The sequence below is a fragment of the Syngnathus scovelli genome, chromosome 5 (assembly GCF_024217435.2).
Source record: "Syngnathus scovelli strain Florida chromosome 5, RoL_Ssco_1.2, whole genome shotgun sequence".
In the NCBI taxonomy this organism is placed as follows: Eukaryota; Metazoa; Chordata; class Actinopteri; order Syngnathiformes; family Syngnathidae; genus Syngnathus; species Syngnathus scovelli.
The window spans coordinates 6504249-6531239 of NC_090851.1; the positions used below are offsets into that span (position 1 = coordinate 6504249).

Here is a 26991-nt window from a genome sequence, read left to right on the forward strand (position 1 = left end):
TCAATTCCTGCACTGCTGTTTTTCACACCATTGATTTTTGATTTAAGATCAAAATCTGATGCACTATAAATGCACCAAAGGCGAGCTCATTAGAAGGCAGTATGTTAAAGGATTTTCCTCCTTGGGAACAAATAATACTTTTCCCTGCGGCTGCAAATATCAAATTGCTTTCACATTCGCATTTCTAATGGACTCCGGTAGATATACGCAGGTTGCCACAACAACTGAACTGCCAAATGAACAAAGTGAATCTGCATCTGTATAAAAAAAAAAAACCCTCATATTTGAGATCAAATGGTCTTCACTGCCATTCAACACAGACAATTGCTCTCTCTCTCTCTCTGGCAGCAGGGCGAAAAGGCCAAACTGCCTGAAGCGCTATGGGAATATTTGTACGTCTCATCGTTGGGACTGTCAGGTGGTCGTGCCTGGGTAAAACCCTTCTAAAGAGATTAGAGAATGTGAATCCATTAAACTCGCTCTCAAAAATGGACAGACTCTACACGGTCCCCATTTTCTTCATTAACATAAAGAATGGGAAACACTGAGTACCTTTTTTTTAGTCTCATTTTATTCCACAGATGGAGGATGCTGCAAAAAGCAGTTCAAGGAGTGCAATGCCCAAGGTTTTGTGATCAGTAGGGAGATAGGAAGACTTCTGAGCATCAGATGTACCGCTTTTATAAGAGCAGCATTGCGGTGACATTACGACACTAAATTCAAACGTCATCCTCAACGCATGCAGTAGTCGGTTCTGATCATTTTCCATTACATGTTAATCAAAAGCATTCAATTATGTGGCTGATCATTAAGAACCCATGACATAAACGAGGTCAACTACCTGCGGGCTGACTCATTCATCTGAATTTCTGATGTAAAAGCCGGGGGCAAAAACAACTAGCTCCTCTTCCTCGTTCTTCGGTTGCTTCTGTGCATATTTATTATAGAGCGAATTGTAATTACACAGACAGATGTTTGATTATCAGGAGCACACAAAAGACCAGTCCGAGTTCTTACAGTTCGAAAAACAGAGTAGGTAACATTTATTGTATTTTTAACACTTGTAGTTTTACTGTTTTTATTTTTAGTGTATGCGCTGGCTCAAGTGTTCCGAATATGTAGATATCGACTTTAATTAGGTACAGTGACTTGCAGTTTAACTTAATTGTTAACACAATTGCCCTGCACGTCTGATGTGCTCAGGTTGCTAGGAGACAGAGCATTCACAGTATTCTTACTTATGAGTTTAAAACATGCCTCGGAAAATGTCAGGAGAGATATCATAATAACAATTAATTCAAAGCACAGTTCATTTCCGAAGTTACACAAAACGCAAACTGACAATTTGTCACCACAGACAGGACGAAAAAAAAAAAAATCGATGCTGTAACCTCGAAAATGTCTGCAGTTACTGAAGAGAAGGAAAAACTTTCAATGTTGTATACATTAGCAAACGGCCTTTGATTCTTCTGAGAGGAAAGGACAGGGTCAAAGTAAAAAAAAGATAGGGAAAAACAAATTTGTCAGTTCTACTTCAACAAACATTCAATGTGAAAGTTGAATCTTCAGCACATTTGACCCCCGCATAATATGCAGTTTGACATTATTAAAGACATTTTAAAAACAGTTAACAAGAATTTGTCCAAGGGTTACCTCCGAGGTCTTGAAGAAAACATTCACAGGCTGGGAAGTATACTAGCGCAGTCTTCTACCATCTCAAAGAGGAAGTGATAGGGGCCGCTACGTCGAGCCAGCTCACTGGCGCTCTCCCCGCTGTAACTGCGAAGCCCTGCCTTCAGGTGGCGCTGAGAGAGGAGGAGCTCCAAAGTGTGGCGCCAGTCACTTTTGGCCGAACTGCTGTGCGAGGCCGCTAAGTGCAGAGGCGTGAGACCTCCGTTGGTCTGCGCGTTGACGTCGGCGCCATGATGCAGGAGCAAGGTAGCCATGGCAACGTGGCCCCAGCGGCACGCGCTGTGGAGAGGTGTCCAACCGTCAACGGTGCGAGAGTTCACCTTAGAGCCCGCAGCCAGCAAGGAAGCGGCCACGGCCGTGTGGTTGCTATAGGCTGCCCGGTGCAGGGGAGTGTAAGCATCATCATCGCTGCTGTGCACCAACGAGACCTCTGCCGATAACAATCTGTGGACTGTGGACACCTGTGAGGTAAATCACAGTGGCAATCAATAATGAATGGTTTACTCGCTGGCTGCATAGTAATTGCTCTCAGGTAGCAGTAAAAAAGGAGCTTGCAAAATGATTGACTCCACAGGATTTGTGCACCATGAGCAATGCACTTTGTTCTTTAGCAATCTACTTCAAAAACTGAAGTACGCCAGGGGTGTCCAAGGCCCACTCACACATCATGTGGCCTTCAGGCCCACTCACATTGTACGGCTTTGGCTTTTGTTTTGCTCAGCCTCGAGTGATCACTTTTCCATGACACCTTTTGGATCTGTACGGCTAAATTGGAACAGCTTTTGAGAACCTCCTCTGAGGTGGATCTAAAACCGAGCAAGGCCACGACGTCACTGCGGCTCATTGTCGTCATCCTCTGTTATCCCGGAGACTCGGCAGTCGCCTTGGTGGCAGTCACCGGAGAGTGATGACAATGAACCGCTGCACGTGACGGCAATTCGTACAGACGGACGAGTGAATGAGTGCTCGCTGTAATTCAAGGGAAAGAAACCGGCATATGAAATTGTAAATATGAGTAAAGGGATAATTGACATGTTCAAGACAAACTTGGGACTTGAAGGCTACGACTTACTGTATGTGTGACCTATCTCTGCACTCTGCATGATGTACATAAATGGCAGAATGCAAGCCAGATACATATAGTTTATTTTAAACATGAGTCTACATACACTGGTCAAATTCTGCACACTTACGCGATTGTTTTCTGCAGCCCAGAGAATGAGTTCTGCTGGTTTGTCTTTGAGACTTTCTTCTTTTTGTAGATACCACTCCTCACTATGGACTTCTTCATCCTCCGTTTCTCCCTCCTCGTCTTTACTCCCAGTCCAGTGGCTATTAGCCCCTCGTGGAATCAGGTGGCTGTGTGTATTAATAAGCTCTAACTGGTTAAAATCATCTGGAAACTCCATGCTGACGCGTCTGTGAGTTCAAGAACACAAAAAAAAAAGCAATGAATAGTGGCATACAGTACTTGTCCATCTTTCCTGCTGAGTGCGGTGGGAAAAGGTCTTAAGGCTCCTCCTCGATGCTAACCAAGTTGAATTGAATAGTTGTTTAGTTGGATTGTGTACTTATTTTATGATTAGAGCACAGCTTTTCACCTTTGAAGGTGTACGTACCTTCTAAGAATTCGACATCATGCTATCGTCATTTTCCACTATAGTAATATTGGAGCAAAGCGGTACAGAAAATGGATGGATGGATGAATGGATGGTTAACAGTTGAGCGAGGTGTGCTTTCAGTGCATTCACCTATCACGCCCATGCTATTTGACAGGGGAAGCGAGCTAGATTTTTCACCATGGTGATCACAAATTTGGCATGCTTCTTTCTGGTGAGCCAATTTAACAAAACGTGTTTTTGCTTTCAAGGGTCTTCAGCATATGTATTAATAAAAGCTGCTGTAAATAAAACCCTATACATGCTATAAATGTTTTCTTCCCACAGTGAAAGGTAGGAGTCTTTTCTGCTCCAGGTATCTTCGGGTTTCCATTTACAGCTCACGATAATAATAATAATAATAATAAAAAAAAAAGCATGGTCCTAAAGCTGTCCCATATGCAAGAGCAATGTTTTTGTGCGTGTTTCATTTTAAATATACTGTACTTAGTTCAGTGTCGTTACCTGTCAAGATTTGCTGCTTTACGTCTGCTGCTGTTTGATGGCGTTCGATTATTACACGGACATCGAGTATTTTAAAATGCAGCTCACGCAAATGTCATGGTCATAAAATTAATTTGTATTTAAAGAACGAGTGCACAACATTTAGAATTGTCACCCCTCGGCTTTTCGGATTCAAAACAAAGCTGTTTTTTTGCTGTGTTAGGGAAATGTAGTTTTTAAGAATCAAAATTTAATGAGAATGACGTTTCAAACACTACATTACCCACAATTAAACGTGATGCGTTTTCCTTTTCGTCGACTTCTATTCGTTTTTGAATCTACATTGTGAATGTTGCGACATCTAGCGGTTATTCCATAAACTGCGACATTCAAAGTTTACCACTCTCCATTCATCCAAGATACATACACGAGAACAAAAATCTATATTTGCTGAAATAATAATAATTGCATAATAATGTCCCCCCTTTTTGTGGGGGTGGGGGGCTAGAACAAAAACAACACATTTGACAGAAATAAATGTTTGTATTGTTCAATTCAATACATTACATTATTTAACATTGATCATTGTTCCACATTCTGTTGACACACGATTCTCCAGGGAAGCACAGAACGGAGACTTGCTTTGTTTCAATAAAGTTCATTTTCTCGTTGTATGGTCATCAATATATTTCTCAAATTTTAATGGTTAACAGCAAATTGTAATAAAAAAGTCAAAAATAAAGCATGCAGGAATCACACTCCTCAGCCTCCCTGGTAAGGTCTATTCAGGGGTGCTGGAGAGGAGGGTCCGTCGGGAGGTCGAACCTCGGATTCAGGAGGAGCAGTGTGGCTTTCGTCCTGGCCGTGGAACACTGGACCAGCTCTACACCCTCGGCAGGATCCTCGAGGGTGCATGGGAGTTTGCCCAACCAGTCCACATGTGTTTTGTGGACTTGGAGAAGGCGTTCGACCGTGTCCCTCGGGAGGTTCTGTGGAGGGTGCTTCGGGAGTACGGGGTGCCGAGCCAACTGATAAGGGCGGTTCGGTCCCTGTATCACCGATGCCAGAGTCTGGTCCGCATTTCCGGCAGTAAGTCGGATTCGTTCCCAGTGAGGGTTGGACTCCGCCAAGGCTGCCCTTTGTCACCGATTCTGTTCATAATTTTTATGGACAGAATTTCTAGGCGCAGCCGAGGCGTTGAGGGGGTCCGGTTTGGGGACCTCAGCATCGCGTCTCTGCTTTTTGCAGATGACGTGGTGCTGTTGGCTTCTTCAGGCCGTGATCTCCAGCTCTCGCTGGAACGGTTCGCAGCCGAGTGTGAAGCGGTCGGGATGAGGGTCAGCACCTCCAAATCCGAGTCCATGGTCCTCGATCGGAAAAGGGTGGAATGCCCTCTCCGGATCGGGGATGAGATCCTGCCCCAAGTGGAGGAGTTCAAGTATCTTGGAGTCTTGTTCACGAGTGAGGGGAGGATGGAGCGTGAGATCGACAGGCGGATCGGTGCAGCGTCGGCAGTAATGCGGACCCTGTACCGGTCCGTTGTGGTGAAGAGAGAGCTGAGCCAAAAGGCAAAGCTCTCAATTTACCGGTCGATTTACGCTCCTACCCTCACCTATGGTCACGAGCTATGGGTCGTGACCGAAAGAACGAGATCTCGGATACAAGCGGCCGAAATGAGTTTTCTCCGCAGGATGTCCGGGCTCTCCCTTAGAGATAGGGTGAGAAGCTCGGTCATCCGGGAGAGACTCGGAGTAGAGTCGCTACTCCTCCACGTTGAGAGGAGCCAGATGAGGTGGCTCGGGCATCTTATCAGGATGCCTCCTGGACGCCTCCCTGGGGAGGTGTTCCGGGCATGTCCCACCGGTAGGAGACCCCGGGGACGACCCAGGACGCGCTGGAGAGACTATGTCTCTCAGCTGGCCTGGGAACGCCTTGGGATCCCCCGGGATGAGCTGGATGAAGTGGCTGGGGAGAGGGAAGTCTGGGAGTCCCTCCTGAAGCTGTTGCCCCCGCGACCCGACCCCGGATAAGCGGAAGAAGATGGATGGATGGATGAATAAAGCATGCTCTTTGAGTTCTTCCTTAACAGGCTCACTGCCCTAAAATCTGGTGAGGTGTTAAAAGTCTTGTATGATGTAACTGGCTGCCGGCACCTTTGCTCATGTTCTGATTTTCTCTGTCGTCCTCTGAGCATCAAATGGAATTAAATTCCTCCTCCTTTCATCAAATGTAAACCAAAGTAAAAGTAGAGTATGTCAAACATTGAATACCCTCGGTGTGTTCGATCACTTCAAAAGTAATATAACTTTGTATTATTTTTCAGCCGAATGCTTGCCTGTGTGCAGCTTTTCCTGTTTATCTTGCGCTGACTTGATGCTCTTTTCTTGTAGCTCAGAAATGATCATACATCACTATCAATTTGTGTTTGATGTTCATCCTCATGGGGAAAACACAACTCCATGTTGCACCACACAGCTATAATAAATGTTCTCATCTTGTCTGTAACTTGTAAAAGATGTTGCGCCAATCAAAATACCCGTCCATCCATCCATCCACAAATGGAGCCTATCCTTCAGGTAGACACCCAGACAGATCATCGTCCAGTCATAGGGCCAATTAAAACCAAACAAACATGTAAGGCTGTTTCCCCAAATACTATTATCAATTTGGAATGGATTACATCATCAAATCTTACAACGCAAATCAGACTGGTCATTATGCTAATGACAATCTTCCATTCCATTTTGTTCCCTTTTCAATTAACCTTACTGATTAGGCACGGATCAGTATTCAAGATTCCATTTATTCTATTGTGTTCTGTAGTACACAGCAAAAAAGACCGTGCTTGTAACAAAGCAAACAAAGAAATTCTTTGAGAGTTTCCTATCTGCACCTCAGAACAGCAATCACATATTTTTTTGTAAATTGAGCTTTTTTTTGGGGGTATTGTTTATGTATGGTCGCCTCACAGCGAGAGGTCCTGTGTTCACGTGCGTCATGTGTGCAATTTGCGTCCTCCCTCAGGTTTCTCAAGAATAGTCACTCCTGGAGTTTGTTGATGATTTGCTACATGTTGAGCAGTTGAGATCACATTGTACTGCTTGGCAAGTGGTAACGCATCACTTATATTGCTTTGTGTATGCTTTGTTGTGGCGTACCGCGGTTATTATTGATAGCTCATCTAGTCTCAGCCCTAGGCATCTGCAAAGAATTTGATGAATTCACAACATTGATTTCAGCTCACGTGGAGGAAGAACTATTTTGATCATTCTCCTCTTTCTCATTTGCTAAAGATGCTTTTAAGGCTGACCCTGATTTTAGAACTTTGAAGAGTAAAACAGTATTCACAGCTATTAAATGGTGGATGGAATGCTAAAAAGGTGATTTGCTCTTGGCTGTTTATTGCGATAAGAAAGTGAAAAAATGTTGGCACCTCAGTATTTATATTGGATTTTGAAGGCAGTATGTTTTTTAACCGTATAGGCGAACTAAGAATAAGAATAAATGTCCTTGGGGGACTTCTCCATTTTATGGTCCTGATAAACATTCTGATTTACAGCCGTGTTTGAACCAGAGGGAAAGATAAATATCGCTAAGTTTCTGTACTGCAAGTAAGAATTGTGATAATGACAACTACGTACACATTGAGCACTGCCACTTAAATAGCACATATTGAAAATACTCCTTGCATGTTACTCATCAGTTGATGTTAATCAGTTTGGCTGTTAGTCCACACTTGTTTCTATACATTCAAACTCAACTTGTAGCTAATGTGACGGCTTTCACAGATGCTGTGATTATGAAGATATAATTTCAACATCTATGATTCTGGTGTCCTCAGGTCTGGTTGTTGGAGACCTCAATCTTGCTCCTGTCTCTTCTACTGACAGCTTCATACATCATGTGGACCATGCAACAAGTTAGGAATAAAACGCTGTACCTTCCGTATGCCCAAAGTCAATGTAAAGGGAACTCTTATGTTAATTTTTTTAAAGAATATACTATTTAATCATCTATTATTGTATTAATATTATTTCAATTGTTGTGGTTTATGTTCAGGGGTGCACATAATTTGTGGCTTTGTTGCTATAGAAGCACGAGATCGATGCAGTTGTGTGGTGCTCATTTTATTTTGTGACTCGCTATCCTCAATGGAAGTGGAAATTCATGGATTTATTACCTTTAATTATGCGTGAATAATAGATGTGGCCTCTAGCAATATCTTGAAGTATTCAGTGGTGAGTGATTTGATCCCAGAGCTCGCCATTCTGTGTAGTTTGCCTGTGTGGGTTTTCTCCGGGTCCTCAGTTTTTCTCCCACATTCCAAACACAGGCATGTTAGGCTAGTTGAACACTCCAAATTGTCCGTAGGTGTGATTGTGAGTGTGAATACTTGTCTGCGTGCCCTGCGATTGGTTGACAACCAGTTTAGAGTGTCTACCCAAAGACTGCTGGGATTGGCACCGGTTCCGATAATAATAACCCAATCAAGCCCATACCAAATTAAAAATATCTGACAAAATCAACATGCTGTGGAAACGGTTTCTCGTCCTTACATACTTGTAAAAAAATGGAGCATCGGATGATTACCGCTTTCAAAAGCTACTCATCACACTCCAAGTGATTCAAAATAAAGAACGTAATTGACAGTGAAAAGTTCCGACTGATTCCACAGCTCAAACAATAGAGAATTAGGCCTCATCAAATGCATAATAAAGTGAGACCCAACGACGTTACGTTTCCCTGTGTCTATCCAAAAGATTTGGAGAGATGTTGGGCTTCATCTACAAAATGCTACCAAAGTAGTCCTGCTCAATGCAGCAGTGTTTGTTTTAAAGCACTTACATATAAATGAAGTTGTTTTGAGTTGAGTTGGGAAGGTAAGCTAAAACTTTTGTGTATGCGGCACAACGTGCAGGCATCCTTATTATTTTGTTTTTTGTGCCGTCCACAAACATGAAATGTGCTGACACTTTGTCCCCAATGATGCAGGGTTGCCGTAGGCACATAGCTCAAAGCGGCATGTCATATCCACGTCCCTCTGTGCCGAGCCTGTCCCAACTGACTTTGGATGAGAGGTGGCGTTACACTTTGAACACTGCTGAGCATTATTCAGCGTGATTTGATTCAGGTTCATGAGAGAAGCAGACAATGAAAATCCATTACTGCATTTCCCTAGCACCTTAGAAACCATATTATTAGACGTGTGAAAGGGCTGGAAGATTCACTTGGTTCCAAATCAGGCACCATGTAGTACATTAAAGTATGAAGTTAAATAATGCAATGAGTCACTTACCATGATCAAAGCTGGTAACAACCGAAGCAGGGATCACTCTCATGTCCACAGCAGGCGTCATAAATTGTCAGTCTAAATGCAAAAATGTTTTATATGGAGTACATCTCAGTGTTCCTGATTCGCAAAAACAAAAAAAACTTGTCTGCAAAAATTACCACCGGTTTCATGAAACAAGTGTACCTGCTAATTCTTGTTGCATCACCGTGCATATGATAAAGGGACCATTTTTCACATACAAAAAAACTCTTATGTAGCTTTTGATAAGGAAAATGAAGCGTTCTTGCGTTTTCACTTATATCAAGTTGTTTTGGAGAGATTAGTAAATAACTAAGGCTTTGTTCACCCTGCAGGGCATGATTATTTTTTTTTGGGTTGTTAAACCTGATCTCTCCTCGTTCATATTACAAAACTAATGCCACTTCTAATGTGAACAAAACGCTTCCGTGCACATGCACAAATGTGAGCATGCATCGAATGAGGGCCAGTGTCTGTTTTAAATATTAGAATGGAGAAGGGGCTGTTCGGTGAGGCACTGGTTAGCACGTCCGCCTCACAGTGGGTTCAATTCCACCTCGGGCCCTCCCTGTGTGGAGTTTGCATGTTCTCCCTGTGCCTGCGTGGGTTTTCTCCGGGCACTCCAGTTTCCTCCCACTGCCCAAAAACATGCATGGTGATGTGAGTGCCCGTGACCCGCCCGTGGGGACAAGTGGTACAGAAAATTGATGGATGGATGCAGAAGCACGTTTGGCTTAATAAGGAAGATGTCTTGCATATGCAAATTCACCAAAAACATAATTAATCATACTTCAAAGAATACAAAAAGAAGAGGTCTGAGTTATTTTTCTTTACAGTGCATTGTGATGTATGTAAAAATGTGAATACAATGGCAGCTGCTTAGGCAGGGAAAAAAAGTACAAGGGGATTTAAAAGCCACTTTTATGTGTGCAACACTGACTTATTCTGCTGGTTGCCTAGCGCAGGAATGTTAATTTACATCTTATTGTGGCTGTTGGTGATTTGAAACTCAAGAAAGGTTGTTTGTTTCATTTCTTATCATTACATCTCATGTCTGCATTCTAGTCCCTCTCAATCGGGGACAACAATAATTCCATTTAACACGAAATGCTCTGCATATTTTCATTATGCGTAGTCTGATCATCTCTGTGGAATAATTGAAAGTAAAAATTCAGTTAAAGAGTTTCCACACACATTTTGAATGACTAAATCACCCAAACAGAATACAACAGCAATGACAATAAGGACTCCAATGATAATTCTAGATATGATTCAGGCTGTGAAGAATTATGAAAATGAGGAAGACTCAGAGAAAAACACACAGTTCACCCAGCCAGAAGGTTTTTACATTTGGTTGCACAAAATATAGATGTGTTTGCTTGAGGCAGTATTTGACATGAATAACAATGCGGTGAACACAAAAAATGTTTTCTTAATAAACAAATACACATAGCCAATTGCCAATATATTGATCCTACTTTTCCAAAAGATGCAAGGAGGAACATTTGAAGTACTTACTATCAAAAGTTAATTCTAACAGAGTGCGCTCATCAGAACGAAGTCATCCCGTTAGACTCAAATGCCTGGGGCTGTCAGGTGATGTAAACTTTGTCAAATATACACACCGGCCTCAGAGTTTGAAAGTTTTCAGGGCATTGCAACTGGACCGCTCTGTCTTTTTCTTAGAAGACAATTAGCCTCTCCCTTCAGTAAGCTCCATCAGTTGATGCAACAAGGAGACCTGGCTGCAATAAGAAATTACATTTGGGGGGGGCATTAAATATTCTATTTTCACTTGTTAAATCTAAATGTAATGTAACTCAGTCTGAATATAAATAACTTGCAACAGTGCTAAGAAATGCTGTTATTTAATAATGGCAGTTCATCCTAGAACCTAAAAGACAAACAAAGAACCATGGTGTAGTTGTGGTTGTATTTAATCAACTCGAAAGTTCAGCTTAGCCGGGTGTACCTAATATTGTGGCCCAAGCGAGGCTGGCTGGCGGGCGCGCGCGCACGCTGCAGTACTGAAGCTGAAGAAAAGCAGTGCGCCTCGCAACTTGTTGCGCGTTCCCCCTCCGTCGTCTCCTGCATCACATCACTTGCAAGGCGGACAGCGGACACCTTTATCCACTTAGAGGAGAGTCCAAAACGAGGAGAATAATTGCTTGGCCAATATGATTAGAAGTGGGTTTGTTTGCTTGACCGCAATGGTGTTCTGTATGGTCACGAGCCCAACAGCAGCAATGGGTCTCAACAAAGTCAACGACAGCGCACCTGAGGCGAGCGGGTTGCTTTCTTACGGGGAACTTGTTGCCAACACATCAGGGAAGTTGGGCAACAGAACTTCGCCTTATTTGTTGCTGGATTTTGACGAAGGCATGTTGGAGGACTGGCGTTCCTTGGCCAGTGGCGACGGGCGGCGCGGCAGGGAGTCGGGCGTCAAGGCGCTGCTGGTAGCCGCCTACTCGGTCATCATCATCATCTCCCTGTTCGGAAATACGCTGGTGTGTCATGTGATTGTGAAAAACAAGCGCACTCAGTCGGCCACGAGCGTGTTCATCATGAACCTGGCTGTGGCCGATGTGTTCATCACTTTGCTCAACACGCCTTTCACGCTGGTAAGTGCACGCTCATTAGTTAAAAAAAAAAGACAACATTGACTTGAATGAATATAAATTACATTATTATCAGATTTCCTAATCGAAAAACAAAAAAAACAATTTGAGGGGTGTTGATTAATTGCATTAATTAATCAGCACCCCTCAAATTATGTTTTTGTTGCATGATTTTAATAAAGAAAAATAATATTGCATTTTATAAAGACATGATAATACACAATAAACACAATTTTTAAAAAAATAAGCTGTTTTTCTGAAGTGCAATTATTGCACATACTTTAGTATTTGTATGTTGGATGTAGCATTTAAGAGTAATGGGTGATGATGATGTCAACAGCTGGAGTGGGTTTGTGAGTGGGTCTTTTGAGTGTTACTTTTGTTTGTTTTACTTAAATTACATTCGGCAATGGGTCTGTCCTTGACTACATGTAAGGGCCATAAAGTTTCTTGAATGCTCAAAAAACTCACTTCACTTAAGCGATAGTGAGTCTGAATAGAATATTCCAATTTTCAAGGCCGCATTACACATATTTGCATAATCTATGGTGAATAAAATCTATACATTTTATCTGACGTTATGCAAGCAATTCCAGCACTTTGGGTGAGAGGCCACAATTGCAGAGTAGTGTAAAGACAACAGGCCAAGTAGCATGACACATAGCTCGCTAGCTAAGAATAACAATATGGTATGGGCAAACATGACAGGCCAAAAATTACTGGGGATGACCAGTGAGATTTTTTTCTGCTTAGTTATTTTTTAACATAATACCAAACATGTATAGTGACACCCCCATTACTGATTTTAGTGGGCAATCCAAATTGTTCCCAAAAAACGTGATTGGCGACCTTAAGCCCTAACAATAGCTTCCGTGGTTAAATGAATACATCAACTTGTCGGCTCAACCCCTACTGAACCGTGGTGCACGTTTGGACCCTGGGGACTCTTCAGCCCTGCACCCTTCTCCATCCCAAAATCTCAGATACTGTGAGAAAACTTGAGAATAATGGCCATATTCTCATGGCACACCATTTTTTTTGGGGGGGCAGACAGATTTGTCATTGCCACCATGCATCTTCCCTCAAGAGATCTGTGTGCGTGTGTGTGTGTGTGCGTGCGTGTGTGTCTGTCTGTCTCACAGGTCCGCTTTGTACACAGCACCTGGGTTTTTGGAAGAACCATGTGTCACATTAGTCGCTTTGTGCAATATTGCTCCCTCCATGTGTCAACTCTCACACTGACTGCTATCGCCCTGGACCGACGACAGGTGAGTTGTGTGCATGACCTGAACGACTCTCCTTAAACCAGTGCTATGACATTTCATAGTGCTCAGTATAAATATATTTTCTTTTTTTCACAAAACCTAATACTAATACATAATATTACACCGGTTTACTGCCATTTTTGCAGTTGTTGTTGAAGTACTAATTTCTCGTGAGAACAGACTCGCAGGTTAATCACTGTTGGAATTTTGTGCAGCTCTCCTCACGTATCATGTTTGATTTTATCTCGGGAATTATGATTTTAATTAAACTTGAGGATTGAGATAAGGGGATTTGCTGTCTTTTAAGGGTGTTATATAAAAAAATATTTCTCAGATAACTTTATACATTGTGTTTATCTCACATTCCCATATTGTTTTTCTCTTGTTGTGAGTTTGTGTTATTGTGAGCATCTTTTACACCCTCAGAACACACTTGCGCACAAAACACACTCACAGCTTTTCAATTTCCGTTATTCATCAAATAACATCCAAGATAGAACCTATAAATTAAAGTGTTTAATTGTGGATAAAATTGAATTCTTGATTGCAACGTGCTACAGCGCCTTTAAAACCCAGCAAGCCTTGAACTCTGTTTTACATGCCAGACTGTGTCTGTATGTCGCTGTAAATGTTCCTGGCTCTGCCAACAAATTAACTAAATCAATGTTATTAAATTAGATTTTAAATATCGCTGCATGGAGCACTGGTTAGCACGTCCGCCTCACAGTTCGGAGTGTGTGGGTTCGATTCTACCTCTGGCCCTCCCTGTGTGGACTGCATGTTCTCCCTGTGCCTGCATGGGTTTTCGCTGGGCACTCCGGTTTCCTCCCCCATCCCCAGAACGTTATTTTTTTCATTCAACCTATTCAATTTTTGTTTCTTCTCTCAAATATTGAAGTTTCTAAGGCTATTTTTATTCTCTAGATTTGCCTGCCAGTTCCATCAAGCATCACCTGTGCAGGTTTTATGATAGCAACATTTTGACCAAGACATTGATTATTCCTCTTGTCGTTTGTTAGAGATTTGCTCACTCCAACTTATTTTGCAAGAACGAAACAGAAGACAAGCAAGTTCTTTTAGACACCTGCAGGTGGAGAGTCCATTCGTCGCTGTCTGAACAGCGATTATCGAATGAAGTCTGAACTCTCCTTCCTGCAAGGGCATATTTATTAGGAGGAACAGAGTGGGGGTGAGAGTGGGGGTCAGAGTAGACAAATGGCCGAAGCCCCTGGCTGATCAAAGCACAGCAGGGGGTCCTTCACGATGTTGTGTGAACTAAACAACTTTGATTGCTTCCTCTGCAGCTAGTCACTTTGTTCTACTACTTTTGTTAAGACAGGACAGGCGAGTTTAAGTATTACAGGTTACATTCCAACATAATCATAGGATCAAGATAACCTGGAAAACCCTAACATCTCCCTCCTGTTTTATCATATGATTATGTCACCCCAAACAACAAAGACAAGTAAGAAAAAAACACATATATATGTATAATGAAGAAAGAAGAATAGGAAAAATAAAAACAACAAACAATGATAGCAACACTTTCCAGTGAAGATGAGGCATTACCTTAATACCCCAGATCAAACTTATTGTGTAAGCGAAAAACCTGCTGGCCAGATGTTATTAGCAGGAAAATTCTTACACGGCCCCGTCGCCACAGGCGGCCAGAATGCTATGAATAACAAAAAATAAAAAGAAAAACACAGAAACAGTACATCATTGTATCCATCACTTGTGAAGCATTTTCGATGGTCAAATCAACAAGTTTCCGTAATACATGCTCAACAGAACAGCATCTACGCAATCCACGTCTCATTATCATTATCACATCTGTCACGTCTAAGAAGTTGTATATGTGCCCGTGTTTTCGTCAGCTGATGATGTTCTAGTCTGTAGGTGAGGTCTGTCACACACACCGGCGCACACACTCGTGTCCAGTTGGCAGGCAGCATCGGACAACTCTTGTGACCACAAAACCATGATCCGTACTGAACAGGCACGTGCACTCATAGGATGCAGGTGAGGCAGTGCCTCTGAACTTCTGAATGAAGTAGGTCCCGTCCGATGGTGCAGCCATGTTGGTAGTAGAGCCCTTACACCTTGAAAACGGCTCTCTCATCCTGGCACACAGCGGTGATGTCCAAAGCTCCCATCCAGTTTCCTCCTGGAGAGCAGTCGTCGTTAATGCATTTGCGGGTCCTGCAACCTTGGGTGCAACATGTGTAGTCAGCAAGACTTGGAATGGTCCCTCCCGTCGTGGCTGGCCCATTTCCTTCCTTTGATGACCTCGATGTAGACCCAGTCTCCTGGATTGATGGGGTTGTCGACCTGTGAGGAGGAAAGATCAAGCGGCAGTAAATTTGTCTTTGACACAGTTTGAGCGTCCTGATCATATAATCTGCCAAGGACTGCTCTTCATCTGTTGTTTGCAACTCTCGTAGTCAATTGTAGTGCCCATTTAACTGGCAAATAGGAATGTTTGCGGGAAGAGTTTGAACACTTCCTAATGATTCCCTTTAACCAAAAACTATTTATGACAGGGGCGTTCCCATTTATTGCCTCCTGGTTTAAAAGAGATTGTCTTATCCATGCCTTCTTTGTCCTCACACGCTCGCACCCACACAGGGTGTGAACACACACACACACACACACACACACACACACACACACACACACACACACACACACACACACACACGCACCCACGCAGACAAAGAGATTCTAATCCATCTCTCATGTAGCTTCTCTTGATAGAATCTCCTATTGGTAAATGTATAGCAGACGTTTTAGCATATAATCCCATACTCTGCTCTCTCACTTCTACCTTTTCATGTCGGTGCAGTCGTAGGTGGCCCCTATTGCAGTCATTGTCTTGTTAACTGTCGCCTTGTGACTCCTATGCATGACTGTGTGAATGTCAAAAATTGAACGTACCTAACTTTCTGACCATCCAACCTCCACTGTGGTGCAAAAAAACTTACTATTGTATTGAGTAGGTACATTGAGCAACCTAGCTTCCTCCTGACTGCCAAATGTCCTGTTCTAAAATTTATATAACTCGACCTCTACGTCTTAAGCTTGATGAGCCAAAATATAAGATCTTGCTCTTGTTTCCTACCGTTTTAGCCTATTTGTTTTATCCAAATCCGTTCAATCTCTGATTATAATCTGTAGCCCTACGTATTTTTCAAATTTTTATTTATTTATTTATCAAATCTCCTCAGTTCTGTCAAACTCAGTGCACAATGAACCTCCCTTCCACTTTGAACCAAGCTTCACCAAATTTGGGAACGCCGTAGCAAGGAGTGCGATTTGGTTGTCAGACACTCCAAGTCCATATCTTTTTGCCGCACTTCACCCTATCAAGTTGGTGTTCTTTTGTTGTTGCTTCAGAGTGACCCCATCCATCACTCTTGAATGAGTCCATTGTTCAAATGAGTCAATTTTCATCATTGTGAGTTCCTCCGCTTTTCACTGTCTTTTCCGTCCCCGAGGATGTTGTATTTCCTCCGGAGTGTACTTGTCCTCCTCCAAGCACAACAGCAGTCTTTTCTTGTCCTTCGCCAAAGGTCAAAGGTGCTTCAGAGCCAGGCACCATTTTGTGGTTGTTCACGGCTGCAGGCGGAGACTCGGATTGGGTTTCAGGGACTCTGACGCTGAGAATGACAGGCTGGGACATAAAAACTTGTAAGACTATTTCCAAATGTAGCTGCTTCCATCAATTTGCTGGTAACATTTATTTACCAAAGTTCAAATTCTCCTAATAACAGCGGTCTCGTTTTTATATCGTAAATCCTGCAACTCATCCTATTTTTGAGCTACATTTTATCTATAGTTCCAATTTAATCGGACAGTATGTTGTCTTCAGTATCATTATTGAAAATCAACTCATCGAGGTCTGCGTTCCACATCAAGCCCTGATCTGTATGTCTTGACCTATCACATGTTATTGTCATGCTTGCTCAAAAATGTGACTTAGAGTATGGTGCTGTGAATTCTCAATCTCCCCAATGAAATTGGATCCCACCTCGTAGTTCTTATCTTTCTCATGTTCCTGTTAGCCTGCAATTGTCCAAATCAAAAATGTTTTCTTTTAACTGTCTTTCTTTTGAACCTCTAAATCTCTCGTGTTGCTAAACTATCTACACCAGAACAAAAGATTTACCACAATATAACACCAAATGTATTCGAAAATTCATTGTCATAAAGTGTTGTATTATTACTATCTTCCACTATCTGTCCTAGTCCTACTCACTCCCCCCCTTCTGAGGCTTGGCAACGCCCATGCCTCACACCTTGACAAACTTTTTGGGAGAATGCGTTCTTTACTACATACGATTCCATCATTATTTAATTTGACTTTCTTTCCAAAACGCTTCTCAATTTCTCAGTTCACACATCTTCTACATGTGTTACTGGTTCTCCAGTTTTTTTTTTTTTTCTAGTTAATTATCAATCCAAAAGCTATGTGTTTCTTTCTAACATTCAACCTGCTCAAAATCACTCTTTCATCAAAGTCGCTCTACTAATTTTCTATAGTAGTCACCAACAACTTCAACCATTCAACCTGTAATTTCTTTTCATTCAGGCTATCATTCATCAATGTTCATTTGCATCTCACACGCAGTCTCCAAAAAGGAGTCTTTCTATCACATTGGTCCCAATTCATCCAAGCTCACCACACAACATTCATATATCATTTCCAACTCAGGTTTCCTGGTAGAACAATCCACCAATTCAAAAAAAAACTTAACTAAAACAAACAATTGGCAAATTAATCTGATTTTTTTTTTTTCCTTTGTTTTTAAATTTGAAGAACTCAATCTCTCAGATTTAGCTTGCATTTAGAATTTTGTATAATCTTATAACACAACCAATCAATTATTCCTATTAAATGTAGCATTGCAAAATCTTAAATTCACAATTTAGCTTCTTCCAATTCTTGAAAGCATGTTCTGTCATTTTTTCTTCTTCGAATTTTTCATGTGGGCTCGACACTTAACATGCACTAGTGTGGATTAGTTTCTGCTTGCAAACAGATTTCTCTCTTTTTCCTCTCATTTTTATCTTTCAAAATCATTTCTGTTCTGCGGTGCAAATTGGATAGACCACAGTCTAGCAAAAAAAATTTTTTTATACTAAAACTTTAGCCAATGTTCATCATTTTAACATATACGCACACACATGCACAGCTCTCGCATGCAAAAGGTAGTTCCCAGCAACAATGATTCGTCACAGGCTGGCCATTTCCTGTGGTCGATCATGAGCTGGTCCCTCCCATGCACACGAGGACAGCACATTCTAATTTTATTTATTTATCTTCTAGAAGCAAGTTGCATTTCTTTACCACTTGATTTGCATATTTTAACTTCAGTGTAACACAATTTGAGCTCTAGTCATTTGTAATTTGGGCATACAAACAGCATTGTCATACTTCTTGGATGGACAGGACTTCTAATAATCTAAAAAAATTCTAATAATCTGACAATGACATGTTTTGCTGTCATATGGGCATCTATTCTTTCTTTCTCTGTATGAGCATAAGCGGTCAAAGAGGAGGAAGCTTGTCATGCTAAACATTTGGCTTCTCCTCTGCTCTTTCCTCCACCCTTTGATTGATATTGTTTTGCAAAACGACACTCTCGTGTGAAGTGTCCTCGTCTCCCACAGTTCCAACAGTTGTCAGAATCTCGTGGGGGTTTTGAATTATATGGCGGCCTGCGACCTTGTTGGTATCTAACTCTTCCTCTGCCCCTTTGGGAACTTTGGAAGAAGATCGTTGTATCTTCATTTAGATCATTATCATCATCTAGATGAAATACATCAGAACTTTTGCCTATCTCAATCCCTTTATCAGCGTCTCCGGGCCACTGCATGTTTTTTGTAAACCAAGCAGTGTCCGCTTCCACCAAGTGTTTCCTCACCCAACTGCCCATTTCAGGGCGGAAATTAGTGAGGAGCGCATTTTTAAGCTGTTGTTGATAAGCACTCTCAGCTGTATCATTGAATGGGATGCCACTATGCACCCTGAATTCTTTTTCAAATCTCAATTGAATGGCGGCCTCATCACTTTTCAACTTTCTATCTTTTGTCTTTTGGATTTGTTCTCTTCTTTCTTGTGAAGCCTTCAACCACATTTTAGCACAATCCAATTCACTCTCTTTTCTTTTCTTTTTCAGTCCATTTTTCTTTTTATCCACACTCTCTTCCAAAACATCAACAACTATCTTCCACACTTCAACTCTCAACTTCCCTTCTACTCCATACTTTTTCTTCCACTTCGGCATATATTGCATGCAATTAAGAAATCTACTCGCCATGTACTTCTCATCTCCGTCAAGAGGTAGAGATTTACCGTTTTTATTTCCCATCTTAATTCTAGTAGTTCTAGGTTATACAATTTATTTTTCTCAAAAATATTATTATTATTATTATTACTATTTATTTATTTATTTATGTCTTTGAGGATCCTCAATGCAGGTTTAAATTGACCTTTCAACAAATCACTAGCCTGTATCAATGCTAGAACTGCTTCTTAGTCAACTTATCCTACCAGTCACACACTCAATCACACAAACTCCAGCGCTTTTTTAGGCCTCATGGCTCGGACAAACCAAAGCCGTATCTCATAGCTCGGACAAACCAAAGCCGTATCTCATAGCTCGGACAAACCAAAGCCGTATCTCATAGCCCGGACAAACCAAAGCCGAATCTCATAGCCCGGACAAACCAAAGCCGTATCTCATAGCCCGGACAAACCAAAGCCGTATCTCATAGCCCGGACAAACCAAAGCCGTATCTCATAGCGCTTTAACTTACTTGTCCCCTGGTTCGTTGCACCGCCGGATCCCGTCAATCCACCTCTGTCAGACGAAGGCAGACCTAAGATGCTGGCCCAGCGAAGAATTCTCTTCCCAGGACTTTCTTTTCCAGGTCCTCCTAATGGACGCTGGCTTGTCGACAATGCAGCACGTCCTCCTTCGCCGGTCAGATGGTGGGTATGAGGATCCCGGGTTTCGGCACCAAAATGTTAGAGATTTGCTCACTCCAACTTATTTTGCAAGAACGAAACAGAAGACAAGCAAGTTCTTTTAGACACCTGCAGGTGGAGAGTCCATTCGTCGCTGTCTGAACAGCGATTATCGAATGAAGTCTGAACTCTCCTTCCTGCAAGGGCATATTTATTAGGAGGAACAGAGTGGGGGTGAGAGTGGGGGTCAGAGTAGACAAATGGCCGAAGCCCCTGGCTGATCAAAGCACAGCAGGGGGTCCTTCACGATGTTGTGTGAACTAAACAACTTTGATTGCTTCCTCTGCAGCTAGTCACTTTGTTCTACTACTTTTGTTAAGACAGGACAGGCGAGTTTAAGTATTACAGGTTACATTCCAACATAATCATAGGATCAAGATAACCTGGAAAACCCTAACATCGTTATTCTTGTATGGTAACCTTTTAAAACAAACAAATTGGGACACGTTTGAGGTCGACATGAACAGATGTTTTTGTTTTTAGGGATTCAACTCGATACAGTTTATTTTAGAGCATTTTTGTTTAATATCTTCTCTCAGCTGTGTGCTATTTTTTCCCAGGCAGACCACAGTGTTCAAATAACCACTCATATAGCCAGCCAGCGATTACAACTTGGTATAAAACCAGGTGCAGCATTTAAATCCTGGCTGAGTGCAATTTGTCACTCCGACCGGAAGCATGCTATTGTAGTTCAATACTTTCTCTGAACATCTGATGTTTTAGTTTAAACACATTTTGATGAGTATATATAGTGCTATAGTTCTCTCATTCCCATAGTAGTTACTATGCACTAAAAATATGTAATAATTTGGATCTCATTATGTCAAATACCAAATACCATGGCCATATAAAAAAAATCTAAAAGTTTTCAATTGATGTACAATGTTTTTGCATTGTGCATAATACATGTATTGATGCTATACATATTTAACAGTTACCTGTAACGTGATGAGAGTATGAGATGTAGGCGAGGTGGAGAAGCAAACTCACTCATGATCAGATTTGAGAAGAGGAAAGGTGTTCGTCATATTTGACTTTCATTTGAATTCAGCTGACAAATAAAGTAAAATGTAATATCAATAATGTGACATCAAGGGCGTGCGGTAACTTTGGGAGAGGCAAGTGATCAAAGTAAAAAAAATTACACACGGTTGGTGATGTTATCGGGATCCAAAACCACCCTACCGCCTCGCTGCCAGCTTGTAAGTGGAGCACGCCGACTGCTGAGCTAAAAGCGAAAGCCAGCATCATCTGAAAGCTCAAAAGTGAGGTTTTACTAATAATATACAATCGAGCAGCTCTCCATAGCGACTCTCACATGGAAGGAGTTGGAAAAAATTAGTGTTATAGTGATCCTGTTGGACCTACAGGAACACTATAACACTCATTCAACCACAACACAACATTGTACTCACCTGATATATTTGATATAGGGAGCAGTGGAAAGTGAATGCTGATGATGACATTGCTAGACCTGGGCTGATTTAACTTTAGAGTGTAGCCGCTGCAAAAAAAAAATGGGAGGACAGCTATTCAGGCAAGTGTCGTGTGATGACAAGTACGCATTGAAAATGGCTCACTGTGAATAACCTGCTGTATCTTTGGAGACTCGAGAATGACACTGATGCAGAATGAAATATTGACAGTGACATTTCATATAATTTCTAGAAATGTTGTCCACTATACGTTTGTTCGATAGGATATATATATATATATATATATATACACATGCACACATGCACGCACACGGTATATTTGTGAATAATTACCACAAAGACATGGACTCACTCGAGCAATAAAATATCAATGTTAGAAGATGGGTCACTGATCGGGCTCTAATAATGTTCTGAGCTCCCGTCGTAATACTTTTTCTTCATTCGGTACCCTCAGCTGAGTTCCAAACGCAAACTGGCAAAGTTTTTCTATTCTTGTCTTGTAGTTGAAGTTGAATTTGAGTCTCGTGACTACTAAATAAAATTCAAGGCTTCAGAAAGATAGCCAAGCAAATCCTATAATTTGGTTACTTGGGTCTGAGTCTGCCACCTCTGGTGCACTGTTTTTTATTGAAACTTTAGTTTAACCTTTCCAAAGGTTTTGGTTTATTTTAAGTGAGATCTGAACCCTGTGGGGAAAAATTTAATCACATGGTGACTTCAAAAATGTGATTCAAACAGAAAGGCAGGAGAGGGCATAGCAGAGAATTCTGTGGAATTCTGAGAACGTTTTCTCAGCTTTCGCTTTCTGTGTGAGACAAATTTAGTTACCTGTTCTCTGTGTGCGACCTCCTACAGGTTATTTTACATCCTCTAAGACCCCGCATGTCACCCACTCAGGGCAGTGTTTGGGTGGCTGTGATCTGGATAATGGCCAGCTGTTTCTCCCTGCCACATGCCATCTATCAGAAACTCTTCACTTTCAGGTTCAGGTAAACACACACACACACACGCGCACACATGTGCGCGCATGTACACACACAGACTCACACACTCACTCACATGCGCACACTTAAACACACACGAACCTAGCATGAATCATTGAATGAAAGTTATTATATTGATACAAGAATAGGAGCATGACATTTTGGTCACCATGGCAATAAGGTGGTTGCTGACTGTTATCATATTTTAATAATGATGGAAATATCAGCTAATGATATGACCGTGAGTGATCATGCAGGTGCATTAGACGGTTGAGGAGATTTCGAGGTGTTTTAATGTACTGATTGATATTTGCGCATTTTTTCCAGGCGAGCACTATAAAATTGATTCTACGTTATGCTGTATGATGAAGTTGTCGCTGTGATGAAATTGTTATAAATTGCATAGGCAACTCCAATAATTGAAGGGAGCCTGCATGTTCAATCCCCCCGAGGACATACATCGTAAATTACATTGCGTGTGTGAAAGATATGTCCGGATACATTTTCTGTCACTTTTTTGGGGACTTTTTATTTATAGCTGTAATCAATCTAAAATTTTGTCTGCATCCCAGAGAACACTTTCTTTGATCGACAACTCTGAGCCAAAAAAACATCCACAAAATAAAGCACATACAGACTGAAATTCTGAGGTGTGACGCTAAGTGGTCTACTTACGATGATTGTGATATTTAAAATTTTGTCATTTGCCCTTCAAACACTCAAGCTAAATAGCGTAAATTGAACATTATTATGAGAAAAGCGGTGTAGGCAGCAAGTAATGTAGGTCATGCAGTTTAGTCAGGGATTGTTTTTTTTGTGAATGTATCTGTTTTTCTTAGAAACGTTTGAAGTGCAAATTTCATATTTTATTCAGAAAATTTCAAGTAAATGTCTCCTTGTCACGTTTTTAAGGTCTAATGTACTTGTCTGCTTAGTTTCATATGAATGTTTCCAGAAAAGCCACTTTAAAAGCCCGTTTAATTCAACATGTTCATTTTTTCAACTGAGTCATTACTCTGCCTTAAATAAAAATCGTTGACTAATTTCAAGCTTGATCTCCTTTGCAGTCAAAAAAAGGAGCGCAGCCTGTGCCTCCCAGACTTCCCCGAGCCATCGGACGTCTACTGGAAGTATATAGACCTCCTCACCTTCATACTCCTTTATATGCTGCCCCTCGTCATCATCACGGCATCTTACACTACGTTGGCCCACCGGCTGTGGCACCACAATGCCATCGGCGATGCCACTAGGGCTCAGCACGCCACCCAGAGGAAGAAGCGTCGCCGCACGTTGGCCATGTTGCTCATAGTGGTGGCGGTGTTCGCCGTCTGCTGGTTCCCGCTCAACTGTTACGTGGTGCTGCTGTCCAGCCACGCCATCAACTCATCCAACGTTCTTTACTTCTGCTTTCACTGGCTGGCTATGAGTTCCACCTGCTACAACCCGTTCATCTACTGTTGTCTCAACCCCACCTTCCGCCAGGAGCTACGCCTTCTCCTGAGCGTATGCAGAAGGAGTCGCAGAGTGACGGTGGAACTGGAGCTTGAGCGGCAACCCGCCACCGCGCGCCCTCCGTGCCGCCGGACCGCCTGGCCTGACAACGATGAGTCGTTGGGAGAGAGGCAGGCTTTGCCGCAGCCCAGCCACCCACCCGTGCAGAAGAACCACGCTTTATCCGACCAGTCACCCTATCTCAAGGACACGCACTCTCTTTTCACTGCCAGGCGGGCCCTCACGGGGAGAACTGACATACTGTCCGTCGAGCCCATTGTGGCTATGAGCTGACTAAACCCGTAACGCAGTGCAATCAGGACATCTTTGATTACTTCTTCACGACCTCTTTTACATTTCCATTTGGTTCTTTGGGAAAAGCGGCATCATCTCAGTTCATGTTTTTTTTTTTTCTTCATGAAACTCCTACAGTGTGGACAAAGCAACTCACTGAAAATTCATTTACCATTTGCTTGTGAAGAAACAGTTTCTCCTCATGAAACGCTGGAACTGGGCACAAGACGCAAACCTCTTGCTAAGATATTGGTACGTAGCAATTCACAATAATCAACAATATTATGACCACTTCCCCAATCTGTTTCAGGATGAATCAAATAATTGACCCTTACAAAAGTTTGACACTGTGAGATAGGACTTCACCCAATAAGTAATGCGCTGTTAGTTTTTCATAATAAGAGTTATTCCTCATATTGAGGTATGCAAAATATTATCGGCAACTTCTCACATTCTGCGGCACCTCATTAGCTCATGGATGAGGTGTAGCCCATCCCAGCTGGCAGGGTTCACTCTGGCCAATTAAGTACTACAGACCTTTGTTTGCAGCCTTTTTTTTTCTTCTTTCTTCAAACAAAGCTCAAGATGGCGAAAAAATGTAACCCAAACTGGATGTGCCATCTGCTCCAAGCAAAAGTGCATTTAATAGTTCTGCCTGTCACAATATGTTGCTGCCATAAGTAGATATGCCAGAATACATTATGTTTTTACAAATAATTAGCTGAAATCGCATAACTACCCTGATGTTCTCTCGCAGCCTACTAATGTGCCACAGGACAATAATTGGCAATCAATGGATAGAGACAAACACCAATTCACACTCATTCACACTTATAAACAAATGAGTGTCTTCAGTGAACCAAACATCCGGGTTTTTGGAATGTGAGGGGAAGCCAAAGGCATGCATAAAACTGAAACGCAATCTCCACATAGAAAGGCCTCAGTTTCACCATTGTGCGTAACTTTGTTAAATAAACTCCCATCCGTCAGTGTCAAACAAAACCCAGCAGTATTATCTTTTGAAAGGCGGGGAAAGTTGTCTCGAGCACTGTTGTTAGAGCTGCCTTGGAATCGGGAGGAGATCCATTCAGCACCCTGCCTATCACCCAGAAGCTATTTAAGATCACATTGTCTCAAAATGGCTCATTGCTGTATCTTGCAGCACAAAGGAAAGCATGGATAATGACGGCCATCCTTTGGCTACAAAAAGACTATTGCTTCTAATCTACCTCGACATGCAACATTATGATATGAATCGCTTTTTATTTCTGCCAACACTTCAAAAGATTTTTTTTTAAGCAGTCTGATCAGTTGCACAACTCAGTACAATCAAAAACATTTGGATCCTTTTACTTTTATTTCATAGTTAAGATATCTCAAATCAATACAATTGACATTGTTTAAGCATGAAAAGGTCAGGAGTCCACAATATGTATTTACTTTTTTTAATAGACGTACTGTATGCTGTTCAGTGTCACGTTGAGTTGGGTGTGTGCTTAAGTGGACAGCATTTCATACTTCAATCACTGACTGAGAAGTGAGCACGGTAACTGAGTATTGATCAATCTAGCTATCTGTCTGTCTGTCTCTAAAGTACAGGCACCACGTGGTATAATTGTGTTGGTCTATGACCATAAAAAAAAAAAAAAACTCAATCAAAATGCTTTATAATGTTTCTGTGTATAAAAAAAAAAAATGTTTCGTTTTTGTTGTTGTTTTGTAAGTCAAGTCACGAATACAACACTCAAGGATCTTTTTATGATTTCGGTGTACATTGGTTTAATAGCCTAACTGAAGACATACAATTTAGGATGTGAATGTTTTTAAAAGCAAAATTACAGACCTACCTTTTAGTTTCATTGTTATGTCTATTTAATCCTGATCATGTTATTTTTATTATTAATTCTTCTTTCATGGGTTAGTTTTATCCTTCACCCATCCTTTCAATTTTAAAAACACAGTTGACACCAATTTTTTTCCATACCATGGTCACTGAGTAAGAAGATAATGTGCAAAAGTTTTCATTTGTTGGATGAAGATGTTTTTTGCTAGAAATAACACAAAATGTCAAATGATTCTAAGACATTTTTCAAGATTCATTTGTGGGGGGAATGGAATGCTATTTTCTACATTCTTAATTTTCACAAAAACAACAATGTTCAAAAGTATTCCTACCCTTTTCTCACAACAGTCATATCCAATATTCTAAATGAATATCCTTGAACATGCTGTGCTTTGTAGATCAACCTTTCCCAGATTATTTTTCACGTTGCTTCATTTCAGATGTTTTCGTTTTTTCCTTAGAACTTCTCTCGCTTTTGAGTTGATAAAATTGCTCCTCGTTGTTGACAATTTTTGGACCTTTTCACCTTGCTAGCTGTTTTCTTCTAGATCAGGGGTGTTTTTTAGGGATGCACTGTTGTCGTCGATTCCCTTGGAGTGCCATTATAACTGTCAACGTCTTCTATGTACTACATACAGTATAGGCTACACAACAAACTGATGGATAACTAGTTTTCAAATCAGAGACTAATAAAAACTGTTCAAATAGTTTAAGAAGATGAATGGTAATAAAACTTGCTGGCAATATCTCTATTTTTTAAAAAGTGAAGACAGTTTATAATTTTAGTAATGACACAAAGTCGATGCAAAATTTGTCTTCGAGGGCCACATAAAATTATGTGGCGGGCCAGATACGGCCCGCCACAAGAGCCAAAAAAAGCCTGATATTGTAAGAGGATTTGTTTTGGTAACACGGGTAATAAA

The 26991-nt window shown here is 41.5% G+C and overlaps 2 protein-coding genes across 2 annotated transcripts; one reads left to right on the forward strand and one right to left on the reverse strand.

The window, feature by feature from the left end:
* Positions 1-1010: 1010 nt before the first annotated feature.
* Positions 1011-4005, reverse strand: ankrd49 (ankyrin repeat domain 49). Its single transcript, XM_049720898.1, has 3 exons — positions 3816-4005; positions 2886-3111; positions 1011-2153 (listed from the first exon to the last, which is right to left on the reverse strand). Exons 2-3 carry the CDS (start codon positions 3099-3101, stop codon positions 1677-1679), a joined length of 693 nt encoding a protein of 230 aa, XP_049576855.1. The 5' UTR covers positions 3102-3111; positions 3816-4005; the 3' UTR covers positions 1011-1676.
* Positions 4006-11166: 7161 nt separating this feature from the next.
* Positions 11167-26306, forward strand: LOC125969069 (G-protein coupled receptor 83). The gene is made up of 4 exons (XM_068650887.1): positions 11167-11726; positions 12866-12991; positions 22313-22446; positions 23508-26306. The coding sequence occupies exons 1-4, from the start codon at positions 11283-11285 to the stop codon at positions 24223-24225; spliced, it is 1422 nt and encodes a 473-aa protein (XP_068506988.1). The 5' UTR covers positions 11167-11282; the 3' UTR covers positions 24226-26306.
* The last annotated feature ends 685 nt before the right edge of the window (positions 26307-26991 follow it).

Excerpts from the sequence above, each read along its gene's own strand:
- LOC125969069 (XM_068650887.1), top strand. The coding sequence starts at position 11,283 with ATGATTAGAAGTGGGTTTGTTTGCTTGACCGCAATGGTGTTCTGTATG. Across the intron at positions 11,727-12,865 it reads TCAACACGCCTTTCACGCTG|GTCCGCTTTGTACACAGCAC; the intron begins GTAAGTGCACGC and ends TCTGTCTCACAG. Across the intron at positions 22,447-23,507 it reads CTCTTCACTTTCAGGTTCAG|TCAAAAAAAGGAGCGCAGCC; the intron begins GTAAACACACAC and ends TCTCCTTTGCAG.
- ankrd49 (XM_049720898.1), bottom strand. The coding sequence starts at position 3,101 with ATGGAGTTTCCAGATGATTTTAACCAGTTAGAGCTTATTAATACACAC. Across the intron at positions 2,154-2,885 it reads GGGCTGCAGAAAACAATCGC|GTGTCCACAGTCCACAGATT; the intron begins GTAAGTGTGCAG and ends TTTACCTCACAG.